The sequence below is a fragment of the Nymphalis io genome, chromosome Z (genome assembly GCF_905147045.1).
Source record: "Nymphalis io chromosome Z, ilAglIoxx1.1, whole genome shotgun sequence".
Lineage (NCBI taxonomy): Eukaryota > Metazoa > Arthropoda > Insecta > Lepidoptera > Nymphalidae > Nymphalis > Nymphalis io.
The window spans coordinates 7743251-7756899 of record NC_065918.1 but is presented as its reverse complement, the minus strand read 5'-3'; the positions used below and the strand labels follow the sequence as shown (position 1 = coordinate 7756899).

The window sequence follows — 13649 nt, the reverse complement described above, 5'->3', positions numbered from 1 at the left end:
ATGTAAGCGATGGTTAACATTTCTTACAATGCCAATGTCTATGGGCTTGGTCACCAACGCATATAGACATTGACATTGTAAGAAATGTTACCATCAGGTGGCTTATATGCTCGTCCACCTACCTATTTTATAAAAAAAAGTGTCTCGTATCTTTCAGTATTTTAAGCTTTTAACCAGTATAAGTACCGTTTTTTATGTCATATATTTACATGAAATATTCTGTTCATCTAGAGCCTTGGACTTGAGCTGCGGCACTTGTGCCTTGTTCACATATGTGACGTATGCGACCTTACCGGTTAGACTACACGAGGCAACGGTGGGTGGCCTTGCACTCGCCGCTGTCAATATTGGAGCACAGATTATAATGAACAAGGCATCGGACGTACAGGTATAAAAGATCGATTACAGGATACACCACATTACCCTATCATTACTCACAAAACTGTTGGTCTTGTGTTTCAAAACATTTAAATATAGATTCCATTCGATAAAACATTACGTCCCGTGCTTATAATCAAATTTCAAGATTGTGTTTCATGAAGAAGATGTTTCAAAGTTTCTCATCATCAGTTTAACCACAAATACGAAACATTATATTTATTTTCTTTTTTCCTCAAAAAAGAGAACTAACTAGTAGAATTAATTGTCACGATTGGGTAAATCACCGAAGATGTTTCGCTTCCCCCAAATGCAATTCAAGCTCTTTTTCTATAATTAAATTCTTTATTAAGCTTTATTCATTTACGCTTAAATTTAAAAAGAAAACCTCTTATCTATTACAGGTCATCTCACAAAGTTGTACAACATCCGTGTAATCGCTATTTAAACGAGCTTTTGCGGTTCCGTCCACAAGATATTAATCATGCCACATTTTACACATGAAAGACATAGAAAATAATTGTACATGTTCTTCTACAGATTATAAATACACATTTATTGATGTATGTTTTTTAAAAGGACCCTTTCTAAAAAAAATAAATTAATTAAAAGCAATAATGAGTTTACCTTAAACTTGGTTAACTTGTAAGATATATATATATATATATATTTTACATGTATATTACAATGAGAACAAAGATTAACATAACCAGTAAATGTGTAATTAAAACGTTTGTTTTTTTTTTTGTATAGATTTTCTGCAGTGTCATTACTTTAATCGCCTGCAACGTAGCTGGCATCATGACCCACCATCCTCGAGAGCTCGCACAGCGCCGCGCTTTCTTGGAGACCAGGGATTGCGTTGAAGCGCGCCTCGTAACACAGAGAGAAAATCAACAACAGGTAAGCGATCAAATACACACAACATTAACAGACACATAGCATCCGATAGCGGATTTTTTATTTTCTAACTCACAATTACATAACAAAACTACTTGGTGCTTCGTTGCTCAGAATTTAAACCAGAATTTATAAAAGACGATAAAATTGTTTATAAAAATAAATTGATCAAGTATTTACTTTTTTAAATTTATTATAATATTTCAGTTGTTATACGCAAATGATCCATTTTTAAGCCAACGAATGTATATATATATATGAGTGACCAAAGTTATATCTATGACAAAAGTTAGTCTAACTCAAGCTGACCCTTAATATTGTCTATACGCGTGCTTTGATTCGACGACGTAACAGTTATAACTCAATTGCTTCGACTACTCGGTTTGGCAAAAGTTGTTTCTACTCGTGAACTAAATGCAACTCTCCATTTATTGTTTCTTAACATTGTATGGTCTGATTATTATTACACGATACTCTTATCCATTGTATCAAATCAGACTAATATAATTACAAAGGTAACTGACTCTGTTTGTTATAAACCAATGTTTATTGGTGATGAGAGATGAGCAGCAGTGTTGTTCTGTAAGAACTCGCTTCATTACTCACTTTTTACTATTTAATATACTATTTGTCATTTGTAATATATTATTTTGATGCGTGTATTCTTGATATATTATAATTATTATGGTAATGTCGCATACCGCATTCTGACATTTCACGATCGAATCCTACCGTTGAGTTTTGGGTTTGCTCTCACAAATTTGATCTTAAAGAAATTGAACATAAATATAGATCTGGGACTTTGACATACATTATATTAGGATCAATGGGAAAATGAAATGGGACGTTAACAATTCACGTGGAATAGTAGTAGTAAGTAGTTTATACTCGACACTTCGACGGTAAAGTATTATATTATAAAAGCTTATTGCAAACAATTAACTAACATGATACTTTGATCTTGAGTTACCTATTGTAAGCGACTAATGGATTAAATTGCCAAGAAAATGTGATCAAATATGTTACACATTGTTCCATGCTTTTATATCTTTGCATTGTATCTATTCACTTACACAATGAATATGGAATTTTTCTCGTCTGTATAAAAGAATTCTTTTGTATTTACGTTAAAAGATATCAGGTTAATAACACAAGCTTTGCTTCGATATTAATAAACCATATTATTCGATAATCGATTTATCAACATTCACTGCTGAATGTTGATAAATCGATGCGTGCGTGAAATTTGATTTAATCAATTAAACAATAAACAACTTTAAGACAACTTTTATCTACAACTTTTTATTTTATTTGTAGAATACATTTTAGTATATTTTGGCTGTTTTGGCTACACCTTTTCACTTGATTTATATATAAATATGTCAAACAGTGATACTTCATGTTTTTATCGAAATATTTTGATCATTTTTACAATATAAAGTATATAGTTCTTTTTATAAGATTAAAATGATTTACAGAAATTTTTCATAAAAATGATTGTTAAAAAAAAATCATTTTTCCCTTACTTTTAAAATGCTCTAGCACAATTTTCATATTTTTTAAATATATTTATTTATCATGTTTAATAGTTTAGGCTGTAAATAAGTTCAGGATATAATTAAAAAAACTTGATTATAAAGCAACTACGTCCTTACGTTTACTCTTATAACGAATGAACAGCGCACATAGGCTTGCGATTCGTTCTGTGCCCCAGCGAATGTTACGTCGTCGTAGAGATGAATGGTGAGGTACGCCTTGTTACATGTCTGTGATTATCAGATAAGCTTCTTAATCAGTTTCTAAAAATTGTGGGAATAATCTTGATCGAGTAAATAATTTTGGAAATGAATATATCGAAATTAATATACAATGTATTTACCACACCTCATACATACTAAGCTTTAACCTCAATTTTATTTTAGTCAATTAACATTTATATTGCGACTGTAAGACTAAAAACCGGAATTCTTTCCGAATTTCGGAAAGGAATTTTCCGAAACACCAAATATGAAATCTAAAACGTTATAACCCTTCCCTTCCGTTTTATGTTATGTTAATGAATTAGAACATTGCATTAAAATGACGATAATCAGAGAGAGAGAGAGAGAGATATTTGAAAGAAATTTGGCAACTCCTTTCTTTGTCGCACTACCAAAAAATGGAATTCTTTACCAGCTCACGTGTTCCCCTCCTCTTACAACCCGGGTTCCTTAAACGAGGCGTGAAGAGGCATCTTGCGGGCCGGCAAGGCGGGGACGGCTAGTACAGAACATTCTTCCCGACTGTACTGGCCGTCGTCGCGTTTGGACTCTACTACCACTTACCATCATTTGCCATCCCGGGGCATATAAAAAAAAAAAAGAAGCCAGGACTTTAATATTTGTAGTAATAGAATTTGTAATATGTTGTAAAATAGTATATAAAGTAAACGATTACTGTCAGACTGTCGTTCGATTAATGACATTAATAAAGACCACAGCAAAAACGGTCAGCTAGTATGTCTAAGTTTGTCAGCTCAAAAACCTCGATTAAAATTTACTTTTGTTATACTTTTATATGCTTATACTGATCCCTAGATAATCTATTGATTTTTTTTGTTTTCAAGATCAGCTATCATTTAATGGACCGTTATCACAACTAATTATATCGCCTGACTTGGTATCCGGTATACATAATCAAATTGTCATACGTTGAGGATTTCCGTTATTCAGGAATATCGAAATTATCTTTGCGTCTCCTGAGTTTGAATGGCAGATGCAAGCGATTAGCTTCTTGTTAAGGCCTAAATTGAAACCAACCGCGCGACATGCGGACATAATACATGTCTGTATAGTAATGACTAACTCAATTGTAATGAAAATCAATTTCTGATATAGCTATCACTACACTAACTTGTAGTATACCTAGTATCGGTGTTCAATATAAACTTATATATACTTGTATATATATTATATAATCTGATATCTGATATATTAGGTCCTTACATATGAAGTTGGTGTTTTGTACGGGAGGAATTTCAGTATTTTTTTTTTGTAAAATATATTTAATTAATCAAAGTATACACCGTTGTTACCTATGCACTTTTGCCGTCTAATAGGTAGTTCATTGATCCCTTTATTAAAAAAACCATGGACGCGAGAATAAATAAACTCTTTGAAGGCGGTTTGGACTGCCGCATCGGAGTTGAATTTTTTTCCGTGTAGGAAGTTGTCCAAATTCCGGAAAATAATGGTAATCTGTTGAAGCAATGTCCGGGGATTACGGTGGATATCGCAGACATTCCAATTGTAGCTCATCTAACTTAGTGGTTATTTGTTGTGCAGTGTGTGGTCTTGCGTTGTCGTGAAGCAGTAGTGGCCTAGAGCGATTGACCAATCTCGGTTGTTTAGCAGCTAATACTTCCTTCATGGTTTGCAGTTGCTGACAATAAATATCTGCCGTAATCGTTTGGCCAGATTTTAGAAAGCTGTAGTGAACGACACCGGCGCTAGTCCACCAAAAACTTACAAGTAACTTTTTCTGAGTCAATTTTCGTTTAGGGCAGGATTTGGCTGGGTCTCCAGGGTTCAGCCATTGCGACGAGCGCTTCCGATTATCGTACAGTATCCGCTTTTCATCACATCGATTTAAAATCCCTTCATTATTGTGTCGGTTGAGCAAAGTAACACAGCAATCGACGCGTGTTTGCAAGTTCGATTCACTCAATTCATGAGGTACCCATCGTTCAAGTTTTTTAACTTTCCCGATATGCTTCAAGTAGATTAATACAGTTTTATCACTTACCCCGAAGCCTGCAGCTATCTCTGAAGTGCTTTGTGATGAATCCGCTTCCACAATAGCCTTTAATTCTTCATTTTCCACTTTGGTCTCCGGCCGTCCACGGGGTTGATTCTGAAGGTCGAAATTTCCAGAACGAAAACGTTGAAACCAAAAACGTACCGTGCTTTCTTTTGCGACACCAGCGCCGTACACATCATTAATCCTTCGAGCTGTTTTGCAGCACTGCTACTACGGTAGAACTTCATACTCGTAAATATACCGATATTTCATGTTTTCCATTGTGCGGTAATAAACGACGACAAAGAAAAAATAATGAGGAAAAAACAAATGAATGTCTGTTTTCAAAACTCAAATATACCAGATAAATGAATTTATAAATTTGAATTTGGAATTCTTAACCAAAGAGGAGATATTTCAGATAAATATATATATAATATATTAGAGTTATACTTTGTTTTTTAAACACAAATAAAGCACATAAAAACTTAGCAGTGCTTTAAGCGTGTTTGAAACCTTTTAATATTCAGGTATTCTAAAAACTGAGCCATCTCGTCTAAGTGATATAATAAAACATTTTGTATCTTAGTTTTACTAAAATAAAATAATAAGGAAAATAATGTAATTATCATGCCTTAGACTATCGCTCTTGTAATTTAATTAGGTTATTCTATTTATCAAATTTACCGGTATTCAAATATTTTTTGCATTAGACATAATATTTACGCTCCATTCACATTTCACCGACTGGCACATGACATATTTAGTCTATCAAAACCATTTTTGATTAACCTTATTCATAAATCTATATTAAGGGCTGCCTTAATAATAATTAATTAAAATATCAAAGCGGTATACTTATTTAATGGTTTTTATTTTTGGTTGTTACCAAATAAGCGAAATAATTTATGATCGACTCAAAATATGAAAAGCTAATAATTTAATGCTTAATTCTTTTCGTCGGAAATTACATCTGGTTCTATTAAAGTGGGTATAATTTTAGTAATCAAATTGATTAAACTTATTTAGATTCGACTCGTTCTATATTCAAAATTAATGTAGAATAATATTTGAAATTATATTTAATTAATAATATTCTTTTTTATAAAAGCAATAGACATCGAGACCTTTGTCTGTAGAAAGTTAAAAAAAAATAGTTGCGTATACGCCACGCATAAGAGGATTGCAGGGATGCAGATGATGCCACATGAAATCTGATAGTAATAAAAATTTTGCAAATTTTGATTTTATATCAAATACTTTATATACAATCTATATAGAAAAAATGTTTTCATGGTTAGTATTACAATAGTATTCTTTAAACGAAATAGGTAGGTACACAGGGTATGGGCCACCTGATGGTAACTGGTTACACGCCCATAGAGATTGGCAGTGTAAGAAATGTTAAACATCGCTTACATCGCCAATGCACAATAAACCTTGGGATCTAAGATGTAATGTCCCTGGTACCTGTAATTACACTGGCTCAATTACCCTTCTAACCGGAACAGGTATCAAGTACTGCTGTTTTGCGGTAGAAAATCTGATGAGTGGGTGGTACATTCCCAGACGAACTTGCACAAAGCCCTATCACCAGTAGAAAAGTAACAGTTCATTTTATATAAATAGCTTACCTGATACTTACCACCTAACCTAACCCAATACGAACCTAATACGATTCATTGTTTCGTATCTGACCTATAATTTTTTTTAGCAACAGTCAATTCCAGACTAACATGGTTTAAATGTACTTCGCATTCTAAGTGAGTTCCCCCTTAAAAAAATAGTGGAACGCGCTATCATTGAATGCAAAGACTATAACAAGATGATTGAATTATTTCAAGTTCGAAGCATTGTGACAACCGATAGAATTACGAGATATTCTGAGTAAGAGACGCGATCAATTAATAGCGTGAGCGGTTTGATTCATTAATAATTTATTTGTAAACTCGGAGCATTCAATTCAATTATTTTATAATAATTAATTGTTAAATAATATGAATATTTTTGCGATGGGTACTACTTGAGCATCACTGTATTACATATATTACTGTATCAAGCATTAGCAATTTCATATAAGACACTGAAAGACATATATACGTATACATAATATAAATTATTTCATTCATCACTGATGATACTTAAGTCATGTGAAATTCTTGCAATTTGTATTACAGTCGTGTCTACATATTATTATAATTAAAATATATTAATAATTTTCCTTAAAGTCTGGAGTTCGAATTCAATACCGTGAATCATAATATAATTCTTTTGTATTCTTCGAACAGGAACGATTACTGCTCTCTGTTTTACCACGCCACGTTGCTATGGAGATGAAAGCGGACATTGCCAACCAGCCGCGTCAGGAGCAATTTCACAAAATCTATATTCAAAGATACGAGAATGTGAGGTTAGTAGAATATGAAATTTAATTTTAATTTAAAAATGTATTAACATTTTATCTTAATTGAATGCCTTTTCATAATTTGTTTTATTATACAATATCGGTGGTAAAAGATAATTTAAAAATATTATTATTGTACATTTCTTTGTTGTGTTGTTGTTGTGTGTGTGTTCTTTGTCATGTTTAAGACAAGTTAAGTATAGTTTCATTAACGTAAAAAAGCGTCGGTTGTTTTTTACTTATCTTTTCTTGACTATCATACCTTTATGAGTAGCTAGCGAGTTTTTTTAAAATTAAAACCTTCGTTTTTTTGGACTCTAAATAAAGCTATATGCAGAGATTCTGTTTAGTTAATTACATCGTGTTATTATGAGTGTAATTAAAGTAAACATGATACGGTACAAAATTATTTAGAATCTAAGCAATGAACATCGTATCGCATTTTTAATAATTATGAATACCGATTATTATTTGGATTATATATTTCGCTTTGTGTATAATTTTTATAACAGTACAGTAACAGCCTGTTAATGTCCCACTGCTGGGCTAAGGCCTCCTCTCCATTTTTTTGAGGAGAAGGTTTGGAGCTTACTCCACCACGCTGCTCCAATGCGGGTTGGTAGAATACACATGTGGCAGAATTTCTATGAAATTAGACACATGCAGGTTTCCTCACGATGTTTTCCTTCACCGTCAAGTACGAGATGAATTATAAACACAAATTAAGCACATGAAAATTCAGTGGTGCTTGCCCGGGTTTGAATTCACGATCATCGGTTAAGATTCACGCGTTCGAACCACTAGGCCATCTTGACTTTTTTTAATTTTTATAACATCTATATTAATATTATAAATGGCAAAGTAATTCTGTCTGTTACGCTTTCACGGCTAAAGCACTGAACCGATTTTGATAATTTTTAGCATAGAGGAAGTTTGAAGTTTAAGGATGGACATAGGCTACTTTTTATCATTCCCAACACCCATTAAACACCCCTCTTTTAACATGCGTGCGTAGCCGCGTTCGTTAACAAGTAATTAATAATAATAACGCAATCTCGCTTATATTGCAATAACAATAATACGATCGATGTGTACTTACAAAGTTGTGGTTGTAAGTGACTTTACTTGACTAGTCTACGTCTATTATAACTTGTTCTTAACCCTTATGGTCGAATGAGTGATTGAACTTTACGTCTTGTTATAAGCTCTCCATTATATTTAAGATATTTGAATAAGACTTCTATTGATAGTTTAATTGGTTGATGACATATATTCAATGTTTAAAAACAGTTGTTAAGCTTAACGAAATTATATTTTTTCGAAATGTGATTTTATAATATTATGATTAATTAAGTTTTCCTAATATTTTTACAATTATTCAATCCGACTTTCCTGGTAAAGTATATTTTCTTTAAACTGTGATCCACTCGTTCGTACTACACAGAGCAGTACCGACATCAGTATATGTGCTTTCCTCTTAAAAAAACAACTCCAGGAGCTCACTTTATGAAAATATCTACATTAAAATATCATTTAATTAAATACGCATGAACATTTTACTGGATTCCGAACCGTTTTTTTTGTTTGTAGAATCTTTTTTTTTTATAGAATAGGAAGGCGGACGAGCATATGGGCCACCTGATGGTAAGTGGTCACCAAACGCCCTTAGACATTGGCATTGTAAGAAATGTTAACCATCGCTTACATCACCAATGAGCCGCCAACCTTGGGAACTAAGATGTTATGTCCCTTGTGCCTGTAATTACACTGGCTCACTCACCCTTCAAACCGGTACACAACAATACCAAGTACTGCTGTTTTGCGGTAGAATATCTGATGAGTGGGTGGTACCTACCCAGACGAGCTTGCACAAAGCTCTACTACCAGTAAATCTAAATGAGTTTGAAGATGAAACGTATGCAATCATAAAATATTGTTTTACTGTCTAATCGAATCTAGATCTAATTTGTTTAGATTTTTCCTACATAAATAGTTTCCATATAATATATGTATCTCATTAAATGAACAATATACATAAACAATAAGTTCAAAAATACCTTATCTATAATCCATTCGGTACGAACACACATTTAATTAGTAGTAATATTGTTTCTCAGAAGAAAAAAAAAATGGGCTTATTTTATAAACTATGTCTAGCGGCTGTTCAGTTAAACACTGATTTCGCTCATCCCGTCATTATTGACTTGACATTCGAAAGTAGCAGACATAGCATTGTATAATGTCTCGTCTTGGCGGAGGTACTACCGTGTTCCCAGATCTCCCGCTAAGCAACGTTTATAAGCGATACCGTATCCTATTTACTTTAGTATAATTAGGTATTACATCTCCGGGGACCCTATGTCTTAATTAATGTAAATGAGCTTATCATATTCATAAATAAGATAAATTTTAAAGAGTTTTTGGCTAATTTAGTCAAACATTAAGGTTAAATCTTACACAAACCTCAACTTCGACATTATAGTTTCCATGTACCATACTAAGTTCATTTTAAACTCTACATAATAATTAATAACCAGCTGCTTAAGCGATTTATTATATTGACTATATATTTGTAGCATCCTGTTCGCGGACATCTGTGGTTTCACCTCTCTTTCGGACCAGTGCACTGCTGAGGAACTCGTACGCCTACTGAATGAACTATTTGCAAGGTGAGTGATGTACATAAATAAATATATATAATTTTTGTATAAAATTAATGTTCATTAATTTATGATGCTTATAATCCAAAAAAGGTAATATATTTTTTAAAACAAACCTAACGTAATTCCCGCTGATAAGTTGAGGAATAATAAATTATTTATATTTATTAACAACATAAGTATTTCTTATTTTTATTTGTTCTTAACAAAAATGCTTACTATTATTTTAAAACTAAATTTAATATTTTGATTGATCATCTGGCAACTGTTTGTTAATATACTTATGATTAAACGTATGGACAAAGCTTTGATTAAATAAATAGAATAGAATTTTTCATATTTTCCCGCTTTGTAAGAGAAAATCTCTGTAGAAAAGAATGCACGTATTCAAACGCCGCGGCGCTTGAATAAACACTTCACTTAATTCCAACTAAACCGTGTTCAGCATGCAGTCTCTCACCATCTTTAACGGTATGCATACTTTTAGATTTGTTTGAACATTAATCTAGATAAAATCGTAAAATATTCAAGCTCTAAAATACTAATTTCGATATATCTTAAGAACAAAGGATTGTTGATAAGCTTAAAAAGTCCAATAGTCATAATTACTACCTAGTCCAACAAAATCCGATAGCTGTCATAAGGTATTTTTCAGATTTCTAGTTTACTCCAACGGCTACGACTACGGCTAGTTACTTATAAACTTTTCTTAGTGGCTATTCAGTTAAAAATTTATTTTGCTCTTTCTAATATAAACGATTTCACATTTGAAAGTGGAAGCCATAAGTTAGGTCTTAACTAAGTAGGTGATATAAAATATCAGAATTGTGAATTAATACATTAATATATTTATTAAAAAGAGTGACGTTTGCGTTTCTAAACAGTTGCAAATGTTGTTGAAACTTGTATTAAGGATTATTATTGCAAAAGAAAAAACTAAATGTTCATTTTTCATATGAATTATAAATAGAATAAAAAAGAAAAAATGTATTATGGCACAGTTTTAGTCATTTAATGCACCAAGAAAATAAAATTATGAAGTTGTATATAACAACAAAGAACTCTTTTCAAAGGTTGTAACTTAAAGTTAAGAAAAATTACGGAGAATAAAAGCGGTTTCCGTTAACAGAGGATTTTACTCAAGAGAACTTGAGAGTCGTGCTTCTATTTCACAACTTGTACTGTATGAGTAACATGTATGACACTTATACAGGTACAGAACTCGCCATAAACAAGTATTATACCTTATAAAAAAATGAAATTTAATATTAAAAGTAAAAAATTTATTTGGCTATTTTCTATTGGCAGAATTTTATAAGCTATAGAAATATTAAATTTGTTTTATTGTTTTTACTGAATTGTGGAATGTGTTTTAAAAAAAAAAAGTAATTAAATCACTTTGAAAGTAACAGAAGCTTTGTTCAAGCTCGTCTGCGTACGTTTGTACATACATTTGAATACCCACAGTTAATTTATTATACCTATATACTTACGTCTATATATACTTAGGTCCTATGTTTGGTTGCACCTATGGTTGTTTGGTAAGGAATTCTAACGAATCTATACTAATATTATAAAGCTGAAGAGTTTGTTTGGTTGATCTCGCTAATCTCAGAAACTATTGGTTCATATTGAAAAAAATATTTTTGTGTTGGATAGAACATTTATCGAGGAAAGCTAAATGCTATATAACATCACGCTACGACTAATAAGAACGGAGTATCAATGAAAAATGTTGCAAAAACGAGAAAAAATATTCCTTTTGAGAGCTTCCGTTGCGTGCGCTGCGTAAACGGTTATAGTTATGCAACAATCATGTTAGACAGAATTATTCCTCTTATAAAGTTCTAAAAAAAGACCGCATATGTTTATCTTTTAAGATTGACTCACTATAACCTTTTTTATGGTAATCAATTTTGTTCTAAAATAATGCATTAATTGCGATGTCGTTTTTATAAACATGGTATTAATTCTTATCTAAATAAATACGCCCTCGCATAATTTGATTTCAATGAATATATCTTAGGAGATAAACAATTTTAAAATAACTCCGCAGAAAAGTAGTTATCATGTGCGTGGGAGGGCGTTGTAGCAAAACCCGCCGGTAGCTCCGCGAGGTAGCATCCCACGACATGACTGGTATAATAACGAAAAAGAGTAAGAAAAAATACCTCGGTGTGAGTGAACCACGGATATCGGGAGCAAGCTATTGATTTGAAATAATTGACTAAAGCGTAGTACCGCTTTAGTCAATTATTTACATTCACCTTTTATTATTTGTAAGCTAGAAACAGTTAAATAGTGCGTTTTTATTTTTTTGTTATTTTAAACTTTAAGCCGCTGTTTTAAAATTGAGCAGCCGCTTGCCCTTTCGAACTATGTACATAAAACTCTATGCTTAATTTAAATTAATATATTAGGAATTTCGGCAAAATTAAAATTCTCGCGCGAGAACAATTAATATAATGATGGCCAACGATGCGATGGCGAAGTAGCCGGAAGTGCCATTCGTATGTACCAAGTTTATCACATATTCTAACGCAAAACAATAATATTTAGTATTGTTGTGTTCCGGTTTGAAGAGCGAATGAGCAACTAGAACTATAGGCACAAGGGAAAATTTAGCTCCTAAGGTTGATAGCGCATTCGCGATGTAAGGGATGGTTAATATTTTTTATAGTGTCAATATCTATGAGTCTATGGATGGTGGCAACCATTTACCAATATTAAAAAGACAACAAATAACGCCACCTTTTTCAAAAGGTCTGTCTCATAATGTGGGCCACTCACACATAGAAGCCGTAGACAGAACCTAACAAAACAATAATAAATAAACGCATGAAAAAATATGCAGGACGGTGCCTTATGCATATATTATTATATGCCCCTAGCACTTTACGGTATGAGCGAATAGATCAATTGGCGAATTTTTATACCTTATTGATTAAACAATGCATGGGATAAAATCCTTATTTCCTTATCCGTATAAAGTCGGGGTGGGCAGCTAGTATTTTATAAATAGGAAATTGAGTTGGTTTATCTGTTTGTTACGTGTACTTTCACTACTCAAGTAATCTAAAATTTTGCATACACAATGTCGGGGATACAGAATGACTTATTTAACATCCGTTTAAACAGCCTTACCTCCCTCAGGGTGCCAATTGAATATGGTCGGTGGTGTACACATACTTAAATCGGTCCATCTGCTCGTCTGTTTTATCATAAGCAACAAAATATCATAACCTATAAGTTAGAGTAATTGTGATATCGCACTAGATGGGTTCACTGTACCCCGGAACCCATCTACGATTGGAGGCCAACCATCAGGGCGTCGCAGTATGCGGAAGAAATCCCGTGACGGCCCCCCAAGAGACGGTAAGGGTACCGCTGGTTTTATTGTGTATTCCGGTGCATTGGACATTGTAGGCGCTGGCGAGTCTCACATATCCCATTACATGTAGGGGAAACGCGTAAATGGGTTTTTCTGCAAAAAAAGCAAAAACTGTATTTGTGCAGTATTCAGTTTAATT

The 13649-nt window shown here is 32.8% G+C and overlaps 1 protein-coding gene across 2 annotated transcripts in view; it reads left to right on the top strand.

Moving 5' to 3' along the window:
* The window catches only part of LOC126780709 (adenylate cyclase type 6), a 160991-nt gene that overhangs the window by 118554 nt on the left and 28788 nt on the right, over window positions 1-13649 (top strand). For both annotated transcript variants that reach the window (XM_050505354.1, XM_050505355.1), the window contains exons 9-12: window positions 232-388; window positions 1132-1281; window positions 7344-7465; window positions 10036-10128. In XM_050505354.1, the coding sequence (XP_050361311.1) occupies window positions 232-388; window positions 1132-1281; window positions 7344-7465; window positions 10036-10128 (522 nt within the window). The remainder of the gene's footprint in view (window positions 1-231; window positions 389-1131; window positions 1282-7343; window positions 7466-10035; window positions 10129-13649) is intronic.